The sequence below is a fragment of the Chenopodium quinoa genome, unplaced genomic scaffold (genome assembly GCF_001683475.1).
Source record: "Chenopodium quinoa cultivar QQ74 unplaced genomic scaffold, ASM168347v1, whole genome shotgun sequence".
NCBI lineage: Eukaryota > Viridiplantae > Streptophyta > Magnoliopsida > Caryophyllales > Amaranthaceae > Chenopodium > Chenopodium quinoa.
This window is the reverse complement of record NW_018744501.1, coordinates 863,737-890,142: the sequence shown is the minus strand read 5'-3', so window position 1 is coordinate 890,142 and position 26,406 is coordinate 863,737. Positions and strand designations below refer to the sequence as shown.

At 36.2% G+C, this 26,406-nt stretch overlaps 2 protein-coding genes across 2 annotated transcripts; one reads left to right on the top strand and one right to left on the bottom strand.

The window, feature by feature from the left end:
- Positions 1-409: 409 nt before the first annotated feature.
- On the bottom strand, positions 410-4,239 carry LOC110697808 (rho GTPase-activating protein 2-like). The gene is made up of 4 exons (XM_021875196.1): positions 3,145-4,239; positions 1,773-1,893; positions 1,293-1,643; positions 410-1,015 (listed from the first exon to the last, which is right to left on the bottom strand). The coding sequence occupies exons 1-4, from the start codon at positions 3,486-3,488 to the stop codon at positions 449-451; spliced, it is 1,383 nt and encodes a 460-aa protein (XP_021730888.1). The 5' UTR covers positions 3,489-4,239; the 3' UTR covers positions 410-448.
- Positions 4,240-22,737: 18,498 nt separating this feature from the next.
- On the top strand, positions 22,738-25,620 carry LOC110697807 (peroxidase 24-like). The gene is made up of 4 exons (XM_021875195.1): positions 22,738-23,028; positions 23,883-24,074; positions 24,525-24,690; positions 25,023-25,620. The coding sequence occupies exons 1-4, from the start codon at positions 22,789-22,791 to the stop codon at positions 25,424-25,426; spliced, it is 1,002 nt and encodes a 333-aa protein (XP_021730887.1). The 5' UTR covers positions 22,738-22,788; the 3' UTR covers positions 25,427-25,620.
- The last annotated feature ends 786 nt before the right edge of the window (positions 25,621-26,406 follow it).

Below are 26,406 nucleotides of genomic sequence, written 5' to 3'. Positions count from 1 at the left end.
CTTTAACAAAGGGGTTAAAGGCTGGGTGAGTGTTTGTGAGTTCAAACACATTGGGCTTACGAGTGTAAGTCGAGAGCACACTCGGAGTAGAGTGTGGGGTTTGCTGGTTCCCGGAGTAGGGAACAGCAGAGTGTTCTTTGTCTTTGTTTTCCGGAGTAGATTAATAAAGAACTTAGGATAGGAGGACGTAGGCCTGAGTTGGCTGAACCTCGTTAAATTTGTTGTGTTCTTTATTGCTTTGTTTTATTTCGTTAAATTTGTTGTCTTCTTTATTGCTTATTTATATTCCGCTGCGTACGGGAACCAGCACAACTGGTTCCTCACACATAATCCGAAAAGAAGCAAAATTAGCCAACGATTACTTAACACTCAATTCACCCCCCCCTCTTGAGTGCCCATTGAACCTTCAAAGGCTACCATAAGAAGATAAAGAGTGTCTACACTCATGTCAACTGGTCATAAGCAAGGGCATCGAAGAGGCTGTCTCGACTAGTTGGTCCATCTCAACGTCTTTTACATTCTCATATCTTTCTGGTAAGCTTCTTGACTCAAACAGATTCCCATCACTACTGGATCTGTATATCCAGGTTTTACTTTCAGAATTTAGAATTTCTGTCTCATCAGTCCGATTACTTGTTATCTTGTTTCGGTCCAATTGCCTTAAGAAACATTCCTCTATTTCTCTCGAGGAACCACCACCTATTTCACTCAAGGAACCACGGCCTACTTCACTTAAGGAACCGCCTTCATCATCATGTTCATACTCTTTATCGTGATTATAATCAGCAGATTCATCACAATCAGAACCAGGCCCTCTTGATTCACAGCTCGTATCCATTTCCTGCTGGCTGTCATATTCCTCATCACTTTCCTGGCCCGAGGAACGGGATGACATAGGTGAATAGTTCTCATCAGTGACAGCCTCTTCTCGTTCCCTAAGTGTTTTTGTTATAAGAGTTTTGAGCAAGTTCATGATTTGAACAGCATGCATTAGAGCAGTGAGCGGATCCGACATCTGCATATCAAGCAGAGATGATTAGCTTGATAATAGATTGATAGACTGTTCATCATTAACCAATGTGCTTGACAACAAACTTCATGAGTAGTTTTAATGATTAACTAGTGAAGTTTCTTCATACTACTATGTCTTTTTGTTATATTTTGGGCGTCAGTCTAATATGCCAAGCTAATCGTGTTGCGCAAAATAAATTTACAAGTGATATAGCAGTCAGCAAAAAACTTCTTATACCCTTGGGCCTTGGCCGAAAAACTTAAACAGAACCTTCATATACCTGAGTCATGTTTGGGGCAAAAACCATGGCAATATTTCTGGCATTCATCTTATTTAACTCCTCCTCCTCTACCACGTCAGCCATAAGATCAATAGCCCAGTTGAGAAGTGCAGCTTCCATTGGTTTAAGCTGTTTCACCAGCTCAAAGTAGTCTTCTTCACTGTTGCATTGAAGAACTTGCTCGGGCGAAAGGCCATCCAATACTCCAGAAGGGAGCTCCCGAAACCAGGTCTTTATAAGGCCAGCTAGACAGTGCACATCTATGTCGTCTGGCACAATGCCCCGGTTAAGCTGGTCCCTAACTTGTTCTTCTTGACCATTTTCTGGGTTTATACGAAATATTCCTTCTGCCTGCAAACATAACAAAAATCCTCTAATTAGATGACAAAAATAATCAAAATGAACAGAAATTTAATTTCCTTCTTCTATTTTTTTGCACTTGTAAGAGTTGTAGCTAATAAGCACAGTGCAAATTCATACCTTAAGACCACCTTGTGAGTACAGCCTCTCTTGCATTAGCAAAAGTATGAAAGGGACACTATTTCCTTTGGTATCATACGCACATTTCATTGATTCTGCTGAAACACCAAACACGCTCACACTGCAAAGATATAGATTCATTATCAAGTCAACATTACATTAAAGAAACATCAAACCAGATCAAATGTCAGGCACATCAGAATGTAAAAATATTTCGTTTACTGAATGCAAAATTCGACAAAATCATAAGAAACTTAAGGCTTGAATGGACTACAACATATGAAAACTTAGTTAAAGCATTGTGCCATATGACACTCATGATCATAGTAGTATTTCTTATATTGCTCCAAGTAACAATCGTGAAACCTCATCGTATCACTCAATCCCAGTACTACTCCAATCAATCAATACGTGATTTTGTCATAAATTTTCAAAACTAAAAATTGAAATGAAGGAACATACAGTACATGATTTTTAATTAAAGTTCAGATAACTGTAAACTGTTAAAACTAGTCCCAAATTCCGCATAGAAGAATCTTAATATATAATTGTTGAACATTTTATAACACCAATTGACGCGTGATTTTGTCATAAGTTCTCCCTTGATACCAAATTGGTAAATGTAACACATGATTATAACATAACGTAGCAGCCCAATAACAAAACCCTTTATTGGAAAGATGAATATAGATATACCTTCCTATAATAATAATTATAAGTATGCCAAGATAGAGCAATTGAACAATTGAAGCAAACTACATTCTAAGTTATCAATATATATTTTATGATAAGCCTAACTTGAAGAAAGCTGAATATTTTACCCTTTCTCCTCCAATCCAAACCACCAATTTCGGATTAAAGCTAAACACGAAAATTACGTTTCTTGGCGAAATTAAAGGTAGTCAAACCTAGTACACTTACACTATAAGGGGTAATTCTTCCTAACAAGTGAACTAAAAGTGTCCGAATCTACATACAAGTATTATGTGTATCGCACGGGTTTAAATCTATTTAATCGTCTTTTACCAGCGAAAACAACCCTTACGAAAAGAAACAAAAAGAACTTTACTACAGAGTAACAAATTGCATTCCAATTAAAGAGAGTAGTTAAAATTTTGAAATTTGACAAAAATAAGAGGGGCCAGTGATTTAATTAAAAGTCATAAATGAAGAGAGCGCAACAACAACTCATTCAGACTTAAAAATTAGAGCCTCATTTTTTACATTCAATTAATGAAATCACATGAAAATCCTGCACTTATTCAACCAAATTAAACTCAAATTCAAACCCATTGAACAAAAAATGAAAAACCCAGATCCATAAACACAAATTCAAGACCATGAAAAGAAAAAAATTAATCAAAAAATTTACCTAGCACTTGGAACTTTACGAGGGATTTCAACTTCAAATTCAACAGGAAGACCAAGAAAACCATGAAAACGATCAAAAGTAACATGAGTAATATGCTGAACATTAGTAGGCCAACCAATATCCATTGTATGAACTGCTGAAATAACTTCTTCAGTTCGATCTACGCGACACGAAACCATGGACTTTCGAAGCGCGGATATGAGAAATGCAAGTAATGATAGCTGACTCTGCTCATCAGTAGACGAACATGAACCTGATTTTGTTGGGGCAGGACTCTTTGTACCGCCACCGCCACCGCCTCCGCCGCAACCTCCGCCTTTTGTGACCATTATAAGGCCAGTCATGCTATTGTGTTTTTGACAACTTTGTTTGTGTTGTTGTTGTTGTGGGAGAGAGAGAGTGGGATTTGAAATGGGGAGTTTGGTTTTGTTGGTTTTATTTTTTTTAAATTTTGGGATGCTTTTTTGGGGAGGTGGGATTCAAACGGCCACCTGCTTTCAAATTTTGTTGGGTGGGACCCTCTTTTTTTTTTTTAATTATTTTTTGTAAAAAATATAGTCCATATTTATTTACTTTTGTGATTTCCTAAGTTACCCTTGTAGTACTGTTCTACATAACTTTCACGATATTGAACTTGTTGTTTTGCTTGCTTGGAGGCTTTCTTTTATTCTTTTTGTTTGAAGTAATCTAAACTAAATTGAATTTAATTGAATTAAATTTAAATTAATTATTATTATTATTGTTGATGATTGGGTGACTCGAACGACGTCGCTTCTTGCGGTTTTGCGGGAAGTTAGAGTTATCTTATTTTCTTGGAGCCCAAGTTTCTTTTATTTAGGGATTACTATATAAACTTCCTTCTATTAGTGCTAGGGTTTGAAGCGAGAAATACAGAGAGTACAAAACAAAGTGAGCCGTTCTTGAGGAGAACACTTGATTCATCTTTGTAATTCTTTGCGGTTTATAGTGAAATTTTGATCTCGGTGCCGGTGGATGTAGCTATCACATTGATAGTGAACCACGTTAATTCTTGGTGTGTGGTTCTTATTGTTTGCATTGAATTTTCTTTATTGTTTCTTTATTGTTTACGATCTTTGCTTTCGTTGTCGCACAACAATTGGTATCAGAGCTCAGGTTCAATCCTTGGAGAATTCTTGGGAAACAATGGCAGGAAATTCAACAATAAGAATTGAGAAGTTTACCGGGAAAAAATAGTTTTGGGCTATAGCAAATTAAGATGAAGGCTCTGTTAAAATAACAGCCAAAAGACGTCCGTTTGCTCCAAAGAGTACTTCGAGGTCAGGAGACGGACTGACTGACTTGGAATTAGAAGTTATGGAAGAGAAGGCTCACTCTACCATATTACTTAGTCTTGATGATCATATCATCACGGAGGTTGCTAATCAAGGAACAGCGGTTGAATTGTGGATGAAGCTGGAGTCATTGTATATGACTAAGTCGTTGACCAACAGATTATTACTGAAGCAGCGGTTGTTTAGCCTCCGAATGCAGTCAGGTACTTCCTTACGGGAACATCTAGAAAAACTTAACTCTATTTTACTTGATTTGCGTAACTTAGATGTTAAAATTGATGATGAGGATGCTGCGTTGATATTACTTGTGTCTCTACCGTCGAGCTTTGAGAATTTTGTAGAGTCCTTTGTTGTTGGTAAAGACTCACTGACCTTAGAAGAAGTGAAGGCAACACTTCATACTAGAAAACTTTGTCAGAAAGCTATAGGTGATAATGGGGATAATGGTAGTGGGTTGTTTGTTAAGTCCGGGAAGTCTAAAAAGAAAAAGGGGTTTAACAAGGGGAACAATGCTGGGTCGGGTGCTGGTAACGGCATGCATGGATCTAGTAAAACTGCTACTAAAACCTGTTATTACTGTAAAGAACCGAGTCACTATAGGGCTAATTGTCTAGTGAGGAAAAACAAGTCCCAAGCTGCTGTAGTCGAGGAAAAACCGAAAGAGAGCTATAATTCAGAGGAAGACTTAGCATTAGTCAGTTCCGCTAGGTATGACGATCTACTTGATAACTGGATTCTAGATTCGGGGTGTTCGTACTATATGAGTCCACGTCGAGATTGGTTTGATACATATGAGTCTTGGAATAGGGGTACGGTTATAGTTGGTAACAATGCCCCTTGTAAGGTTACCGGTATTGGGTCATGAGATTGAGGACCGTCAATGGGCGGAGGTTGACTTTGACTAGGGTGCGACATGTTCCTGCTTTAAGAAAGAATCTGATTTCATTGGGTACCCTGGATGATTTGGGGTACAATGGTGTGTTTTCGGATGGGGAGTTGGGCATTTACAGAGGTTCTGAGTTGGTACTTAAGGGTATCAAAAGGAACACTCTCTATGTCTTTGAGGGTGTTACACTGTCTAGTTCTGCGGTTTGTGCATCGATGTCTCACCAGGAGATGACTAAGATTTGGCACATGAGGCTTGGTCATATGGGGGAGAAGGGGATACAACTATTGTCTAAGAGGGGTTTTTTATTCGGAGTCAAGGTTGCCAATCTTGAATTTTGTGAGCATTGTGTGTTTGGTAAGAAACACATGTCAAAGTTCAGTAGGGGTGCTCACATTACTGATGTTGTGCTCGATTACATCCATTCAGATTGCTGGGGTCCATCTAGAGTTGAAGGTATGGGAGGTTACCGCTATTTTGTGTCATTTGTTGATGACAAGTCCTGATACACATGGCTTAGGTTGCTTAAGTCAAAGGATGAGGCCTTAAAAGCTTTCGAGCAATGGAAAGCTTTGGTGGAGAATCGACAGGATAAGAAGATAAAGAAGCTACGAACGGACAATAGGCTAGAGTTTTGCAAAGAGGAGTTTAATCAGTTCTGTGCAGATGAGGGTATAGGTCAGCATCATACCGTTAGGAAGACACCACAGCAGAACGGTGTTGCAGAGCGGGTAAATCAAACACTGCTAGAGAGAGTTCGATGCATGCTCTCTAATGCAGGTCTTGGGAGGAGGTACTGGAGTGAAGCTGTGCTGACAGCTTGTTATGTCATTAATAGGGGTCCTCATTCGGGAATTGACTTCAAGATTCCTTTTGAGATCTGGAGTGGTAAGTTGCTTAATTTTTCAAATTTGAAGATTTTTGGTTGTGTTGCTTATTATCATGTTAGTGAGGGTAAGCTGGATCCACGAGCCAAAAGGGGGTGTTTTGTTAGGTACGGGGATGGTGTGAAGGGGTTTAGGATCTATTCACCTTCGGAGGGTCGGGTCATTCTTAGTAGGGATGTTACTTTCGATGAGAGTACCATGTATTCAATTAAGAACAAGGAGACTTATGATTTGGGAAGGGAAGGGGAGAACTTATTATAGATAGATGGGGTTCTTGAGGTGCATCAATCTACCATTGTTGATTTACCTTGGGTACAATATATTGATGATGATGCTGATGTTCCGCTGCCAGGTACTCCTGAACCTGAGGTTACTCCTACTCATCCTAACTTTGGGGAGGAGGTGGAGCAATCTAATCAGGGGTCATCTAGTCAACCTAACACCATTCTTGAGATGCCTAAACAAATTATCAAGAAGCCTGTTAGTTGATTGAAGTGATGGAGGGAAGGAATTGCTATGTTGATGAGTTGACAGGTTATATGCATTGAGTGTAGCTGATGATGTAGAGTCATTTGAACCTGCCACATATAAACAATCAATTAGTTGTAGTGAGTCGGCGCAATGGCTTGCTGCAATGGGTGAAGAGATGCAGTCACTTTACAAGAACAGAGTGTGAGAACTGGTAAAGGTACCGGAAGGGAGGAAGCTTGTGGGGTGTAAGTGGATTTACAAGAAGAAAGAAGGGTTATCAGAAAATGAGAAAGTGCGTTTTAAGGCTAGGCTAGTTGCTAAGGGTTCAGTCAGGTAGAAGGGGTTGATTTTGTGGAGATATTCTCACCTGTGGTTCGACACACCTATATCCGTGTGTTATTGTCTATTGTAGCACACTTTGATCTTGAGCTGGAGCAGCTGGATGTTAAAACGACTTTCCTTCATGGTGATTTGGAGGAGGAGATTCTGATGAAGCAGCCCGAGGGATTCGAGGTTCCTGGAAAGGAACACTATGCCTGCAGATTGCTAAAGTCATTGTATAGACTTAAGCAATCCCCCCGACAGTGGTACAAGAGGTTTGATTCTTTTATGGTTTCGCATGGTTTTGATAGGAATTCATATGATTGTTGTGTGTATCATAGTAAGCTGGATGATGGTTCCATGATTTATCTATTGTTATATGTTGATGACATGCTGGTTGCCACAAGGAATAAATCTGATATTGCTAATTAAAGGAGATGCTTAACTCGGAGTTTGACATGAAAGACTTGGGTGCAGCTAGGAAAATATTGGGTATGGAGATCTACCGGGATCGGGCTAGAGGTAAGCTTTTCTTCACTCAGAAAAGCTACATTGAAAGGATTTTGTCTCGGTTTGGGATGGAAAAATCAAAGCCTATAAGTACGCCAACTACTGTGAGCTGTAAGTTGTCTTTGTCTATGTCACCTTAAACTGAGGAGGAGTTGTCTTATATGTCTAGAGTTCCATATGCCAACGCAGTTGGCTGTTTGATGTATGCTATGGTCTGTAGTAGGCCAGATATTGCGCACGCTATTAGTGTTGTAAGCAAGTTTATGGCTCGAATTGGGAGGGAACACTGGCAGGGGGTGAAAAGGATTTTTCGCTATTTGAGAGGGAAAACTGATATTAGTCTTGTGTATGGAAATGGTAAGGAGTGCTTGGTGACTAGGTATAGTGATTCTGATTATGCAGCTGATGTGGATACTAGGAGGTATGTGACTGGGTATGTGTTCATTTTGGGTGGTTCTGTGGTTAGTTGGAAGTCTACATTGCAGTCTTCGGTTACGTTGTCTACTACATACTAAGCTGAGTACATGGCTTTAACTTCTGCAGCTCAGGAGTTTATTTGGCTCAAAGGCCTTGTAGGTGAATTGGGTATTGCACAGGATTTTGCTACGGTGTATTGTGATAGTCTAAGTGCCATTTGCTTAGCTAGAGATCAAGTGCACCATGATCGGACCAAGCACATTGATGTCAGGTATCATTTCTTACGTACTGACAAGAGGGTTAAGGTGATGAAGATTGGGACTGCTGACAACCCGGCTAATTTCTTCACTAAGCCTGTTCCATTTAGTATGTTTAAACATTGCTTGGACTTGCTAAATATTGATTACTATGTGATGTAGTATGCCCTTAGGGGCGGTGTTGGGGAGCTCCTGGTGTAGGCATGTTGGTCTTAAGGTGGAGCTTACCCGGGGCTTGTGATGCAGGTGGAGCATTATGAGTTGTTATACTTGGAGACGAGTATGTGATGGGTCTTGGTTGGAGACTTATCGGGATGTATGGCTTATGCATGAGCTTTGCATCAGGGTCGGCTTGAGATGTTTTTTCACTGTGTGTTAATAGAATCGTCGTGCTTACTACGAGTTCTCGTCAAGGTGGAGATTGTTGATGATTGGGTGACTCAAACGACGTCGCTTCTTGCGGTTTTGCGGGAAGTTAGAGTTATCTTATTTTCTTGGAGCCCAAGTATCTTTTATTTTTGTTGTTTCTTTATTGTTTACGATCTTTGCTTCCGTTGTCGCACAACAATTATTATTATATAATAAACAGACAAAGTCAAACAACGCACAAAATTAGTGGGAAACCGAGATATAATCTGGACCCTTATTCCTCTAGCTATAGCAAAACTTATCCTAGTGAAAATATGAGCAGCAGCAGGCGCCCAATGTCCTGAGTCGTCGAAAACTTCTGAATTCGCTTCAGCAACGCAACAACATCTTTCTCTAATTCCCTAATTGAAAAAAAAGAGAAGGAAAGGAAACCATATCCAAGTGCCTGACAACTAGATTCATACTTGATTCGCTTTCGATGTGTCGCATCAGCCACAACCTTTCCAAGAACAAAGTCAGATAGCCCATATTGTGTCAAAGGTGAAGACCTTGTCAAGTCAACACAGACATTGCGACCACGATCCTAGGAATAAAGTAACACATCTATAGGTCTGAGGATCCCGTCGTTCCCTCCACACAACCCAATGTTAACCTCCTTCCTTGCTGAAATCCCTGACCGATAGCAAACATCAACAAGGGTATCCTGAACAATATTATGTTGATGTTTAATGCCCACAATACTAGCACACACTACAAGAAAATAACCCAATTCCGACGGATAGGTTCCGACGGACACGTTTTTCCGTCGAAAAAGTAGAAATTTCCGACGGATTTTGATTCCGTCGGGAATTTCCGACGAAATAAATTAATCCGTTGAAATTTATGTACTTTCCGACGGAATATTCCATTCCATCGGAAATTTACATTCCGACGGAATATTCCATTCGGTTGGAAATTTACATTCCGACGGAATATATTCCGTTCCGTTGGAAATTTAAATTTCCGACAGAAATAGAATTTCCGTCAGAATATAAATTTAAAAAAGTCCTTTTAAACTATTAAACCCTAAAAAAAACCAGACCCCTTATTTCTCTCCTCTTCTCTTTCCCTCTTCACCTCTTCTCATTTCCCCTTCTCTTTTTCATTCCTCTTTCCCCTTTCTCTTTCTCTCTCCTCTTCTTTTTCCCCTTTCTCTTCTCTTTCTGGATCTTTCTCACCTCCTTTTTCTCTCCTTTTCTTTGCCCTCTTTCTATCTCACACTACCAACAACCACCAACATCATCAACAACAACACCACTACCGCAACAACAACCACCGACATCAACAACACACCAACGGCCGTGCAACAACAACCACAACAACATCAACAATACCGTCACCTCCAGCCTTCGCGTCACCTCTAGCCACCGCATCACCGTCAGCCGCACCTTCAACTTGTCATTCTAGATCTACTTTTAATTTTGGTTAGAATTTAGATCTAGTTTTATTTTGTTCAAATTTTCTGTGTATAGCTTCTTTTTTTTTGACATAATTGTATATTTAAATTATAATATTTGAGATAATTGTATAGTATAATTTTTTTTGTTAAATTTCGAATTTGGTGTTGATTTTAGATCTATTTATTTAATTTTTAATAATTGCTTCTGTTTATATTTTATGTTTTGACTTTTTTTTTTTGTTTTGTTTTGTTTTGTTTTTTTTTTTTTTTTATTTGAGGTGAGGTGACAAGTTTTTTTGTTTTTAGAGGTGGGTTAGAGGTGGCTGGTGGTGGTGATACGGGTTAGGGGGCTAGTGGTGGTGGTGATACGGGTTAAGGGCTAGTGGTGGTGGTGATACAGGTTCGGGTCTGGTGGGTTAAGGTGGTGGGTTAGGTGTGTTAAGGTGGTAGGTTAGGGTTTGGTGGGTTACGGCGAGTTAGTTGGTTACACATAGTGGCGGTGGGGGCTGGTAGGGTGGTGTTGTGGTTTTTTTTTTCCAGTATTTTCCGACGGGATTTCCGTTGGAAATTTCTGGCGGAATTTTGTCTGTCGAAAATTTCCGACGGACTTTTCCGGGCCGAAAAATCACTTCCAACGACAGAATTCCGTCGGAAAAATTCGTTTTTCCTACAAAAACTTTTCCGACAACCAGTATCGACGGAAATTCCGTCGAAAACGGGTTTTCCGACAGAAAACAGGGTGTTTCCGTCGGAATTATTCCGTCGGAAATAGCTTGTTTTCTTGTTGTGACATGACATCGCGTGATCACTGAAAATATTCTCAGTAAAAACTCTTGAACAAGCAGAGCACGTCGCCATGATATAGAACAATGGAACACCCAACCGATAGCACAACACACATCAGTAAGTCTTAGCGTTCATCGTCTGACCCAAATCCAAAATAGGGACCGCCCGAAGCCAAGACAAAGTGTGATCGCCCTGCTGTGACTTCCACAAAGCTGACTGTCGAGGAGATAAAGAAAAATTGGACTTATTATTATTATTATTATTATAAATAAAAGTAGATAGAAAGTTATGATATACGGAGTGTATGATGAAGAAGAATGAACATACATGTTTAATTCTTTTGTTGATTTTTAAAGTAGACATAGGTGAAAGGGATTGATTAAGGGTGTCCATTCACTTTTCTGTCTGAATTTAGGCAAAATCTAATTCCATTGGATATAAAATATGGTTTTTAGTTTTTTCAATCCAATTCGATTTAAATTCGGTTATTTGAATCTAATCCAAAAATCCGAATTAAAATAGATTTTCAAAGCCGTATGCGATTAAAAAAATAAAAATGCAATTATAAAAATATAATTTTTACAAGTCCATAACATTAATAAAAGTCTTGAAACACATAGTTTTATATAAGTCTTGAAAACATAGCTTTATTTTTCAGCTCCCAACAAGGTCAATCTGATCTAAATTTAAAATTCGAATTTAAAAACAAATATCCGATCCAATTCGATTTAAATTTCAAATCCAATGCTAATTAATAAATCGATTTGGATTGGATTGGATGGGCTTTCGGTTTTCATCCGAATATTGGACACCCTTAGGATTGAGAGCTTACGAAGAAAGAATAGTAGGTATCCCTAGACCCAACTAGGTTTAAAGTTACATTACTTATTGAGGGTTAAATTTTTAGATAAAGTAAGAAGATTATGGATTTGGTGAAGGAGATTGTGTGCTTAAGAAAAAAGAATATAATGCTTGTTTAGAGGAGGTGAAGGTGTGGTTTGGGGATCAAGTGAAGGGATTGAGGGCTAGTGAAGGAGGAATGCCCACAATTGACAATATATAACACGAAACCGAATTAAGAGAGACTGATCAGGCCTATATGCTTACAATGGAAGAATGCTTGTTTAGGTATTCATAGATCCAATAGGGTCTAAAATTGCATTGTGGATTTGAGAAAAAATTCTTAAAATTTTTAGTTGTCTATATAATTAATAGATTGTATAGTTTAATTTGAGAAATAAAAAAGCACAAAATTCTTAGTTGCCTATATAAACTTTTGGGTCTATAATTCCAGAGATTTTTAAGTAGGCATAAGTGAAAGAGATGTAGGGCTAATAAAGTAGGAACGTTTGGTATTAAAAAACCTCACTAGGTCTAAAGTTACATTTGTTTAGACAAGGGTTAAATTTTTAATTTCTTAAAAAGTGAGAAGATCGAGGAGTAGGTAAAGGAGATTGAAGGCTTTTGAACTGCTTGCTTAACAAATCCTAGCATGCCACTAATTATAATCATAATTAAGGCATTATCCTAAACATGATACGATCAATACGATATTAGAAATCAAAATCAACATCCTAACATGATACTAGGAATCAAAATCAACATCCTAACATGATACTAGGAATTAAAATAACATTCTAAGCATGATTTCTATATCAAAAGAATAATTAAGTAATCGGATTATTTACTTTGATGCCTCGTATTTCTTTCTATCAAAACAATACACACGTTAGTAAACTTCAAGAAAGATTAAATCAAACAAATAAATTAAATATGATTTGAAATATAGATTTTGGACCAAACCCTCAAAACTATCAACCTTTCACGTCGAGGTCGAAGGCAACTACGAGATTGTCTAGGAGTATTTGAGGCTTGTGAAGGAGGTATGGTGTTTATTTGGGAAAAGTATTAAGGATATGTGTTAGGATGTGTTTAGGCTAGGCTAAGAAATCAAGAAAGAAGAGAGAGAGAAAGAATATTAGAGGGGGGATTTGATGACGATTGTTGGTGATAAAGCTTGTTGATGACTGAAAACAGAGGAAAACGACCTCTATTTGTAAGAAAAAAAGAGGTTCAAAAGATAGAAAAGAGTCGGAATCCGAATCAGAATAAAACTGGTCTTGTCGTGGCGCGACAGACAACTGTTTTTGCGGGTTTTTTTTATCATAACTTTTGATCTATAAATTAGAATAAGATAATTAATATATCGTTGGAAATCTCTTGAAGTCTACTTTCCAACCCAATTAGAATCAGATTCATATCTTTTATAGAATAAAAGATATGATCGAAATAGTGAGACAGTGTCAGTTTTGGATAGAGTTTGGTATTTCATTCATATCTTTTTGTTATAACTCGGAATTGGGATTATGATATATCATTGGAAATAAAATTTCAAGGGCTATCAAATAATTTAATTTTTGGATAAAAATTATGACGCACAAAAATCATGTCTGAACATCTTTGAATTCAAACGGGATTAGGATTTTCAAAAAGAGGAGTTTTATTCAATTTCAAACTCTTTGATCTTATTCTTTCGCAAAGGATAGGTTAGAACCTTCTAGAGACTTCTAAAAGTTCCTAATGAATCCTAATTCGTTAAGGATTGGGATTAAGGCATTTGGACCCTCACATGATCTTTGGGTCGTAAGTAAGGTGGACCTAGGTTCCGTTTGGGCTTGGTTTTGTATTTTTGCTATAACTTATTCGTTTTAAGTCGAATTTGGGCTTATAATGTATCGTTGGAAAACTCTTTTCAAGACCCATGCAACTAATCAATAATTGAACCAGGATTATGGACCAAAATAATCTGGTTTGGACGTTTTATAAACAGGATACAAAATGAATGATTTTCAAAGGCACGAAATGAATGATTTTGGGTTTAAGGGTACTTTAGGAAAGGTTAGAAATGGTTAAGGCTAAAGGGAACTTCACGAGAATCTTCAAATCTTCACCTAACTCGATAATTAAAGACGTGAAAGCTCATCACTGGGTTTGGTTTTTTTGGGGAGATACAATCAGGTGTCTACACATGGTCGTACTCCGTATATGTTCAAGAACACAAGGAGTTAGCAAGGTACGAGTAGTAACTAATCAATGAAGCACAAACTGATTGATAGTTCAACTGACTACCCATGGTCTATCTAATTATGATCCAATCCACCTGATTCTGTATTAGCCTAGACACAACTACACAATTAGTAAGATACATCAATTTTACTATTTCGACAACACACAAATTTGACCAGTAGCAATCTTATATTCAGGGTATCTTCCCCTATAGTTTTTCCAAGATAAATTGAATTATGTTTCACCTATACAACAGTTCCAAGATCTAACTAAGAATCATGTTTTAATTGATTGATAATTTAGAGATGCAGAAGGCTATAAAAAGCATGAACATCAACAACAACAACATACAACAATAAAAAGCAGCAGCAAACAATAAAAGCAGCAACCATGTACATAAATAAAAGCAGTAAAGCAACAGTGGGCATCAGAAAAATACATCAACGACATCAACATTTCAACAGTAGCTACGGTAGAATCAGGTCAGCATCATACACCAAAAGCTACACAGAAGCAACAACAAATAATTTATGATACTTGATTGATCGTGGCACTAGATTTAGAAGATTGCCCATTTTGGTCAATGAGAAGATGTGGCGCACTAGATGCATCCTTTGGAGTCGATGGAAAGGTATGTCCTTCCAACCGTTCTCTTTCTTGACTCCTTATAGACCCTTGCTTGAGAAGGTTCTTGCTTACTAGGATCTTGTTGTTGCTGTGAAACATAATACATAGAATTGAAGTGATTACAAATAATTAAAGGATAGGCCGGGGTGAAAGCATCATGTAGTACACGTATTGATTGCAAAATAAAGATTATAAAGATGATAAAATTTCCTAGAAACGCGATGAAGTATTTACCAACGCATGGCGTAAAATTGTATGACTTACGACCCATAGTGTGCATATCATCTAACATTAGGCGATTGTCTTTATTGATCTTGAAAAGAATTTTGAATTGAGTACCTATGTAATAAAACATGTTAAGAAAAGAGTTTTGAATTAAGTACATATGTGATAACACAATCAAGATTTATAATTTTGAACCCTGTAAATAAATCATAAAAACAATAAACTGAAAGAGGTTATTTATGTTATGAAATAATGTTAATATTGCACAATAATAGTTCAAAATCATATATTTAATACCTCAGCCTCTTTCGAATGCCATTATTGCAAAATCTCTCTGAATTGAGGATCTGAAATTGTGTTCGACTTATGAAACCATCTTAAAGCATTAGTGGGATATGCATAAAAGTGGTTCTTCTTAGTAAAGCATTTATGACCTTTCCAGCTTCCATTGATAGCCTGCATCACCCATGCTCTTCCAGCTTCAGGAACCATATACTTTTCCTAAACAAATCATGAAAATAAAACATCAGTATGTAACATGTAGCATATGGAGGTCTAAGTTTTAATGGAGAATTAATTATGGTATACTAGTAAAATATGAAGCATTTTTTTTAAAGAAATCCAACAAACTGAAGCTAAAGAATTATATTACTACATACTAGGACATAATCCCATATTTTGTCAAGTGTGGGTAGACTTGGAAATTTAATATAATTTAGTGGTGCAAGTTCAGAATCCCTTGCCACAGTTCTCAAGAATTGCTTGAACTCCCGGACAATTTCCTGTGTAGGTCCAACTGGTCGGCCCAATGAGTTTAAAACAATAACTTCATGCTCGTCTCTTGTTCATGCATGAACCTTGGGCAGCATTGTTGGACCTCGATGCCTTTTGCTTGTAGAAGCTTTTTCAGTTTCCGTTTCTATTTATACATTAGTAAGAAACATGTTACAAGATATAGGAACTAAATACTATAATAACGAGAATGCAAATTGAATCAGCAAGTGTTACATACAATAAACTCGTATATGACACAATAAAACCAGAAATAATAAGTGAATAAAACAATTTTTTGTTAAGTGAATTTCTTGAATTTGCGCTTCGAATAGAGTTTATATATTTGTTTGGGCTGATTATTAGCCATGTGTAATAGGTGAGCTAAATCTATTTTAGGATGTATAAATATACTGTCAAATATGTAATACACAGAGAAGAAAATCATATCACTAGACTTTGACATGTTAACAAGCTGAAATAAATACTACTACGTATAATGATTGCAAATACCTTACATACCTTCCCTTCCAAACTGAGCTAGAACTTCATCTTCTAAATTTTGATCGCTCTCATATTCATTACCAACATCATCATCATTCTCATTACCAACATCATTATCATTCTCATTTAGTGCATCCGCATCATCATTCTCATATATTGCATCGGCATCCCCATCATCATTGTCATTTTCATTCAATGCGGCGCCAATATTCCTTGCTTTTCTTGTAAGAGAATTATTCAAATACTGATTACTTGCTACAAACGCTTCATTATTTTCTTTTTGCTTTTTCCGTAACTCAAGGTACGCTGGCATGGAACCAGGAGAACATAACGCTCGTTTTGTTCCTTTATTTTATGAGATAACTTGCTGCTTCTTTTGGATGCATTGATCTTGAACTCTAGCAACCTTAATTGAGTTATTATTTTGAACTTCATCAACTAGACGCTTCTTACGGCTATTCACTTCCACAACATTAGCCATAGTTCTGGGGCGAAGTGATGATTTCTTTTCTTGCATTGAAACCTATAAAACAAAAAGGCAATTGGCTATTAAAGCATTACTAATTATATTTAAACCGTGAAAAATAATAATAATAAAAATAGTCTGTTTAAATAAAAGCAGAATGGAAGCATCACAAAGTGTTCTAAAAAAGGCCTTATTCAGAGTACCTTTGATAAAAAAAAAATAAAATAGCAGCAACTCAGGACGATGAAATCAAAGACTAATCTTTATAAATAAACTCAAGAATAAAAGGAGAATGTTATTCTAATACTAACCAATAACGAACTGAGAACAGAAAATCATACTACTGTCACAAATATAGCACAAGGTATTTTAATAAAAATCTATAGAAGTGAACACCTGTTTATTGGCTTTTCTTTATCTAAAAGCGAGATTGTCAGCTTCCATAATGTTATCAGTTTCACCCTCATTTTCACCATCATATTCTAACGTAGAGTCATCATCTTCTTTTTCTGGTATACTATTCTGCCTTGCACTTGGACAAAGTAAGGCTTTTGTTTTTTCTTCAAGTATCTTATTAGCTACTGATACCGATCCTCGGGCTTCCATTCTATCTACATTGACTTCTAGTTTTTGAAGCCTTTGTAGCTCATATTTTGTAAGCTGACTTTGGGAAGCAGAAACTTTAGGTCTATTCCCTTTCATCTGTACAAAGAAAAAATGGAAGTATGTTAATTTTGTTGTTTGTAAATATAATAAACTGAAATGTATTGCAATGTAAAATAAGCTCATTTATAACATCAAGTGAAGAATTAAAAAAATGCATGTCAATACTAAGTACTCCTATCTTCCTATTATCAATTATGCACGAAATGGTAATGCAATCTACTAACTTGGAACAAGTATAGAGCAAAGGTTATTTAACAAGATGATTATATAAAAAAAAAAGTTTGATAGTAATTAAGCTGTCTAATATTTGGACTTGTTTTTATGCTCATAAATTGTTATGTCTAGGCTAGTTTTGATTCATTAAGAAACGTTTGTAGAGATAGGACACTTTTCCTGGTATTCTGAAAGTCAAACAATACAATACCAAGTTTACAACAATGTAACATCAAGAGAAGGATTTTTTTAAAGCTTCTATAAATATGAAGTTAAGTGGCCTGGATGGGTCATGCAATGGCATAAGGAAACCAGATGGGCAGGGATAGAGTGGGCTACCTCTATTGCACAAGTACTAGATAAGGAAACATGATGGGCTGGTATAGAGGCCAATACGGGCAGATGTGACTTCATGACTCACTTCGTACCATCATCCCCGATCGTCCTTTTGTGCTTTCGAACTATATGAAGTTAATAATCTCATGGATTATGAATGGGGTGTAACCTTCACAGGTCAATTGTTGTTGCCTTTCGTTGTACCTTGATCGTGGTTTCTTAAATGATTCGTGAACGGTTTACAAGTTCCTTAAAAAGTTGTTGGCGGCTCCCTACTTTGCTTTATCCCTAATCGTGTCCCTAATCGTATATGTTAATTCCCACTTTCTATGAGTTCCAAGCATATTCACAACATGCTAAAGTAGGCGCGCTTCGAATGACGCCTACAGTACCAAAGCGACATACCAAATATTCAGTCCTACTATGACTTAGCTTAAACCCTCAAGATTCCAACCTTTGCCTCTATTGCTCTAATTTGGCATTAAACCCATCTTTATTTTCATCCACATAATGTTATCATCCGCAAATAGCATACACCATAGGACCTCATCTTGAATTGGTCTGGTTACATTATCTAGAACTGTTGTAGAAAGAAAAGGGCTTAAGACCCTTGATGCAAACCAATTGTAATAGGAAAATCTTTTGTCACCCTTCACATGTCCTTACATTTGTTGACACATCCCGATACATATCCTTAACCAAGTTCACGTACCTTCGTGGGATACCTTTGTTTAGCATTACCCACCAAAGTACCTCTCTTGGCACCTTGTCATATGTCTTCTCTAAATTAATAAAGACCATATGAAGATCCTTCTTCTTTACCCTATAAAAATCCATCATTTGTCTTATAAAATGGATTGCTTCCATAATAGATATCCTAGGCATAAAACCAAATTGGTTATCCGAAATGCTTGTGCATGCCATCAACCTATGTTCAATCACTCTTTCCAACAACTTCATAGTATGGCTCATAAGCTTGATCCATCGGTAGTTAAACAATCTTGAGCGTCTCCTTTGTTTTAATAGATCGAGACTGAGCTTCTCTTCCTCCAATCTTGCGGTATCCTTGTAGCCCTCCATATCTTGTTAAAGAGGTCTATTAACAAATCAAAACCAATCTTACCCAAACACCTCCACACCTCTATTAATATACCATCAGGGCCAACTGCCTTCTTAGGCTTCATCTTCTTCAGTGCAATCTCTACCTCTACCTTGCTAATCCTCCGCACATACTCCATGTCGATTTCTTCATCACTCACAAAGGCATCTCCTGTCATAACTCCACGGCTTCCATTGAACAATTCATCGTAGTACCCCTTCCACCTATCCTTGATGTCCTCATCTTGTACTAGAACAATTTGGTTCTTATCTTTGACACACTTTACCATGCCATTATCTTTCCTTGCCTCTTGTCTTCTCTTCTCCATTTTACAAATCATCTTTTCTCCTTCCTTGGAGTCAAGATTTTCATAAGCTCCTGATAAGCCTTTTCTTTCGCTTGGCAAATAGTTGCCTTTGCCTTACTCTTAGCCTCCTTATATGCTGCAAAGGTTTCGTCGCTCCTACATTTTTGCAAGGCTTTAGAATTCCCTTTTTTTCTTAATTACTACTTTCACCTCTTCATTCCACCACAAAGTATCTCTCTACATCGAATTTCTCCCCCTTGATTCCCTAAGACCTCTTTATCCGCTCTTAAGAAATAGTTCTTCATTCGTAACCAAGTCATATCTGGATCCGCCTCTCCACCGCAATCCGCCTCCTAAATTACCTTTTTAGTAAAAACCTTAGCATAATGTAACACTTAAAAAAGGGAGGGAGTACTCTTTTTTTGGGGTAAGCGATAGATACAATAGCAAACCTTTTTTCTATCTCAAAATGTAACTCGTTTGTCACAACTATCCAAACAATTTAATGTTTTAAAAAGGTAATCCACTAAGTGTAGGCGTCGATTGAAGCGCGCTACTTAAGCATGTGTGAATATGCTTGGCAATCTTAGGAAGCGGGATTTGACATTATACGATTAGGGACAATAAAAGTTGGGAGCCGCCAACAAGTTTTTTAGGAACTTGTAAACCGTTCACAGATCATTTAAGGCAACACAATAAGGGATAACGAAAGGCAACAACGATTGACCCGTGAAGGTAAAACCCCATTTATAATCCATGTGATTACTAACTCCATATGGTTCGGAACCACGAAAAGAGGATCGAGGATGATGGTAAGAAGTGAGATTCAATTTGCTCCAAACTAAATTAGGCTAAATTGGTTGAATATTAATGCACACATAATTCTAAATAATTAGTGATCACTTCAGTTAAAAACAAGATTAAAAAGGAACCTAAATCAGTTGTCCAAATTATCTTATTTGTCGTGATTTTCAATTACATATTCCCTTTAAACATGCAATATGGTGATCAATTAAATAATATAACATAACAATAATATTGGAAGCAATTTAACCATAAAATAACAATTAAATTATGAAAATCATAATAAAAATTGTTAGAAATATATAATAAACACGATTGCATTTGCTTTGATTGCGTTTGCTTGCAACTATAAAACAATAAACACGTTAGTAACTTCAAGGAAAATAATAAATATAATGGAAATTAAATTAAATTAAAGTAGAGTTGATTTGGTCCAAACTGTCAAACAGTTCTACCTTTCACGTATGCCTTAGTTTAAGTACGGAACTTCGGGTAAAGTATGGACTCCTTAGAGTGCTTAAGGGATGAATGGTAGAATTTGGAGGACAGTGTTTAATGCATAAGCATGAGAGAGAGAAATAGTATGTGTGTTGGTGCCCCGAATTTCACGAGCTTCGTATTTATAGATAAAAAATGAGGAATGAATTCGGAACCCTAGAAATGAGATGCCGTGGGAAAATTAGTGTACCGCAACACGACATGTGTACCGTGTTACACGTATCGTGGCGTGCATAATTTTATCATTTAGAAATAAGAAAACGCGTGAAAAATAAAAATTGGGTAATGTATATATCGTGTCACTGTACTGGAACTGTGGCGCGATACGCTGTATCGTGTCACCGTACTGGTTTCGTGGCGCGGTACGCTGTACCGTGTCACGGTGCATGTGCTGTGACGCGACACTTTCCATTTCTGGCAAATTCTATTTTATTTAATTCTTATCTGATTTTCATAAAACACGTGATAATTAGGCGTCGTTTCTTTCATTCCGGAATCATTTTAGGTTTAGGGTTTTGTGATTTTACAATTTGGGCTCAATTAATAATTAAAGAAATAGAATATAAGGGTTCGAGCTAGAAATGAGGTTTACACAAGGGTTTTAATAAATGTTTGGGCTAAATGTGGACTAGTTTATGAAAATGTATTGGACTAAGCATGGATTTTAAGCACTCCAAAGATTAAATACTCAACCCGACCAAAAGCGGCGGTGAAAGGTTGTTCATCGTCGGGTTTGGTTTTAGGGAGACGTATTTAGGTGTCTACACTAAGGGATTGAAATTAGAGTTGTCAGACATGTCATGTGTTAAATTGTGACTCAAAATGTAGTAGAGCTGACTTTGAATGTGATTTTGTGGTGATTCAAGTTGATGGTGATAGCTTGGTTCAAGAGCTTTCCAATTATAGGTCATATGCCCAATTCCAATAAGAAACGAGAAAGTTATGGCTGTTTTACAAAAACCCGACGAAGCTAGAAAATTGCGACGAGCAGGCGAGCTATAGCTCTTGGCGAGTGAGCTATAGCTCGGCCCTATGAAGACTTGCCGCAGACTTGACCTGGTTGCAGAGCTACATCTCGACAATTTAGTTCTTGTGGGATAACTTGTGGAATATTTCCTAAAATTACATCTTTTCTATGACGTCTATTTGAGTATACTTGGGGAACAATTTAGGGTTTTATTAGAGTTAGTTTCCATGTCTTATAAAAGGACCCTTTAGTTGATCAATTAGATCATACCTTTTGAGGCATTAGATTTAGGACTCCTTGTATTATCCTCTCGTTCTTTTTCCATTATAGTGAATAAGCTCTCGAATCCCCCACCTGTGGATGTAGGTCTAATTTGACTGAACCACGTAAATCCTTGTGTTCTTTGTTTATCTTCTTTATTGTTTTTTCTCGTTCTTAATTTTTATTGACTTGTTCCACATTAATCAAACACAGTTACACCTTTATTTCCTAACATCATGTATGTCGTGTTGTGATCATGTTTGTGTTCGAAGTTAAACATGTTGGAAAATTTCAGCACTACCTCAACCCATTTAATAAATGTGTCGTGTTGTGTAGACTTGTTTAATAAAATGTGTGAGAGATCATAGATACTAATTTGCTTTTTTCGTGCACCGGTTCATATCTTGTTATATGAAAAAGTATTAGCCACATTATTTAAGATTTTAAACATTTATATAGGTTATTCGTCTATTTTCTTAAATGGGTTAAGCCGTGTTACCTTCATGTAGGGATCGATTCTAAACACTAACCCATCCAGTTGATAAATTGAACAAATCATGTCATGTTGACCAGTTAAATAAAACATGTCGTGAACCCTTAACTCTAACTCAATTTTTAATGTCTTGTTCATCTTTTGCCAGGTCTAATTAGAATTCTAGGGCACTTGCCTAGTTGCCCACTTCCTACTAAAGTGTCTTTTATGATCACTAGAGAAAACCAAGCTTGATAGTTGATACCTAAAGTACAATAATTAATTCTTACTCAAAAAAGGTATTAAAACATCTGAAATAATAGATATAAGATTTTAAGATCTTAACTATCTAAGGAATGAATTAATTTAAGTTTGATAAGCACAAAATTTTAATCAATTAATATGAAAGTCAAACCAACATTCGGCATCGATGTTGCTTAATATTACATAGAAGTGTAAATTGTAAAGTGATAAAGCTATCGGAGGATGCGTGTATTAAAATAAAATTATATTTCACATTGAAGAAATCTAGCTAATCATCTTTTTTATATTATAGTAACTTTCAATTGAGAAAGATTCCATGCATCTGAGTACTATATAAGTTGGCAAATGGTAGTATGGAACCATGCAACTTAAATTAATTCAACGTAGTTTATTATTAAGACCATAATAATAAATCTACAATTTAACTACTTGAATATACAAAAATGGCTAACAAGGTTTTGTTGTTGTTGCTTATTATAGCAATTTGTAGCAATTTTGTGATTTCTAATGCAGGTAAGGATAAAGATGACAAGAAAAAGGGTGACCTAATGGAAAACTTTTATGAAGATGATTGTCCTGGTGTTGAAGAGATTGTGCAAAGTGTCACGAAGAGTCATGTCTCTACTAACCCGAACTTACCTGCAAAGCTCTTGCGATTGCATTTTCACGACTGTTTCGTTAGGGTATGTATCTTTTACCATCAATATTGTCCCAGTATCTAATTGCATTGTGTTAATAAGAATGATAACCAAGTTTTTTTTTTTTTTTTTTTTTTTTTTTTTTTTTTTTTTTAAATGAAAACCAAGATATATTTCATTATTTAATTTGTTCATTAGCATTGTAATAGTTTGAATTTGGCACTATTAACTAACTTGGATTTTTTTAAACCAATATAGTAAAATTTTAGTAATTGTAATGATCTAATTGTCTATTTCAGAATATCAACCTTTAATGATGTAAATAATAATACTGTAGTATTGTTTTTATATAAATAGCCAAACTTGCTTATTATTGACAAGTTTGATGATTGAACTATTGTCCTTTTAAGGAAATGAAGGACTATATACAAAACATGTTAGTAACGACAAGGTTTGCATTATATAACCCATTACATACAAGTTTCGTATGCGTGTGTTAACTCAATTCATGATCAATTAAATTGTAAAAAGCAATTCACAATTTTTATCTCTCGATGCACATAAAACATTGAAGACTAACGGTTGTAAAGGTGATTAGACATGATTAACCCTAATTTCATGTTATAATAAGTATTACATACACGGTACACCTGGTTGATCCTGATAAATTTAAACCGGATTAGCCCAGTTACATTATTTGTATTTTTTTTTAAGGTAAATTGAATACACCAAAGTTCAACTTTATCAAGCATAATATGATGTATGTGAAATCACAAAGTTTAACCTTGCCACTTTTTTTGTACCTCAACAAAAGCACACACAAACAACAATGGTAACGTTATTAGGAATTTCATATGAGACGAATATTTTTTTGGCTGAAAAAACAAATGTGCATGCAGGGGTGTGAAGGTTCAGTACTATTAAACTCCGCCGCAAATTCTAAATCAGAGAAAGAGGCATCAGGCAATAAAAACTTAGCAGGGTTCGAAGTTATTGATGATATTAAAGCAGCGGTCGAGAAAGAGTGCCCGGGAATTGTTTCTTGTGCTGATATCTTGGCTCTCGCTACTAGGGACGCTGTTTCTCTCCAAGTAAGTTTCAACCAATCATGAATATTATACTTTGTTCTAAATATTTTTGTCACAAATCACAATACGTGATTAGAAAAATTGATCGTGACTTGTGTACAAAGAAAAATGATATATGCAACTCTAAATAGTGATTATATATAAGAAGTTAATTGAGGAAACATCAAGCCGTACGCGTAATACTACCAGTCTACGCCCATTTCTTTCTTCCTCAAATAGGTCATTGTTGCATTCACTTGAATGGTCCACATAAACAAACATAATAATATTATGCAACTTTGCCATAGATTTGGTAAGTTCTATGAAGTATATCAAATCGTAATATTATACTGTTTTTGTTTTAATCTATTAATCCTACAATTCCTATATATTTTTTATATCCCAATTTTTTGTGTAAGCATTGTAACTAATTGGTCATTGTACTTTTGTTGTAATTTATACGTATTATACTAGTATGGTAGGCCCTTGTGGGATGTACTTACCGGCAGAAGAGATGGAATTATATCGTTGGCTTCCGAGGCTGAAGCAAATCTTCCTTCTTCCTTCTCTAACCTCCCTGTCCTCAAAAAGAATTTTGCCAAAAAAGGCCTTTCTGTTCGTGATCTAGTGGTTTTATCAGGTATTTATGTAAAAACTCACACAATTTTGATTCTTTCTCTATACCTTTCATAATACTTCATATATTTGGTTAATTATAATAAATGCTAAATATGTTATAATACTCTCTTTGTCGTTCAAAGTTGTTCTTTCTATTTAGACATGAAAAACTTTTACTCTTTTAGAGATAGATGGAAGAAGTATTGTGCATAAGCATTATATTTCTTCCATTTTTACTATTTTATCATAAAACAAAAATGATTGATTTTTAATTTTCCATTTTTATAAAATTGTCAAAAACTAATATTTTTCCGTGTTTAAATATTTAATTTGTTTCTTTTCTTGGGATAAAAGGTGCACATACAATTGGAGTGGGTCACTGCAACTTTTTCAACCATAGGCTATTCAACTTCACTGGAAAAGGAGACCAAGATCCTTCATTAGACCCAACTTATGCTAGTTTCTTAAAAACTCAATGCAAAGGTCCAAGTGATTCCACAACCACAGTTGAACTCGACCCTAAAAGCTCGCTATCCTTCGACAACCACTTCTTCCAAATCCTGAAAGAACATAAGGGTCTATTCGTGTCCGATGCTGCCCTCCTCACCGACAAAAGAGCTGAAAAAATTGTGGATGAACTTCTTAGCCCTGAAAGCTTCCTTGATGAGTTTGCTAGGTCTATGGAAAAGATGGGTTCCATTGACGTGCTTACCGGACGGAAAGGGCAGATTAGGAAACAATGCAGTGTGGCTAACTAAGTAATTATGACCTCATTGTGAAATAATAATGCTTAGTGTTTTCTATGCATGCTCAATAAGAAAATGGACCAAAGAATGTGTCATTCCTAGTTTATTATTTTTATGACAAGCAATAAGGGTCTCCAAATGTGTTGTATACCCAAAAACTCTAATGGTTGTCAATAATATGGCAATATATATATTTTTTTTTTATTCTTTGACAATTTTATGAATTATTTCATGCACACCTTCAAGTAAGAACATTTTCAATTGCATATTATAAAATGTATTTCTTCTATTTTTTCATACTGCTTGTAACACTTTTCTAAAATGAAAATGTCATTATACTTGCAACACACATACTATTTTTGGAAAGTTTCTTGGGGGAAAGTTATACAATTTCCCTTATTTAATGCTCCTGACCTAAATAAATTAGAGTAACTCTAATGGCAAGCTAATCTTCAAATTAGCTTGCCGTGCCACATAAGCTTTTAAGCTAATATCATCTTAGTTACTTTGAGCTCCAATGGCTACCTATTAGCTTACTACTCAAATGAATCCCATCTCATTAATTAACTTTTTTTTTTAAAATTTTATTTTATGTATTTTAATTATATTTATTTTGGCAAGTTTTTTCCCAAGCTAATTTGCTTGGCCAAGGTAATTACATTTTTTAACTCCAATGGTCAAGCTAGTAGCTAGGGATTATTTAATATTGCAAGCAAGTCCCTAGTTACAACCATTGGAGTTGCTCCGCTAGCGCTATAGGGTAGGTTTTGGGGGGGACAAGCCGCGGACGCCCCTTCAGGGGAACCTGGCCCTGCAGCAGTACCGGGTATAACCTCTCACCTCATTTAAAGTGTATTAAATCACGTGAGCCACACTTTTCTTAAATATCGTGAAAAAGTGTGTATTCCAAGTATTGAAAAACAGAGGAATTAGATATTTAAAAAGCTGCTCGGTAATAGATTTAAAAATTAAGATCGAGCATCTCCAATGAT

Bases quoted from the DNA above. Each gene is read 5' to 3' on its own strand.
- LOC110697807 (XM_021875195.1), top strand. From the start codon at position 22,789: ATGGCTAACAAGGTTTTGTTGTTGTTGCTTATTATAGCAATTTGTAGC. The intron at 23,029-23,882 runs GTATGTATCTTT...ATGTGCATGCAG, and splicing joins TTCACGACTGTTTCGTTAGG to GGGTGTGAAGGTTCAGTACT. The intron at 24,691-25,022 runs GTATTTATGTAA...TTGGGATAAAAG, and splicing joins TGATCTAGTGGTTTTATCAG to GTGCACATACAATTGGAGTG.
- LOC110697808 (XM_021875196.1), bottom strand. From the start codon at position 3,488: ATGACTGGCCTTATAATGGTCACAAAAGGCGGAGGTTGCGGCGGAGGC. The intron at 1,644-1,772 runs GTATGAATTTGC...TTATGTTTGCAG, and splicing joins ACTCACAAGGTGGTCTTAAG to GCAGAAGGAATATTTCGTAT. The intron at 1,016-1,292 runs GTATATGAAGGT...CTTGATATGCAG, and splicing joins TTGCCCCAAACATGACTCAG to ATGTCGGATCCGCTCACTGC.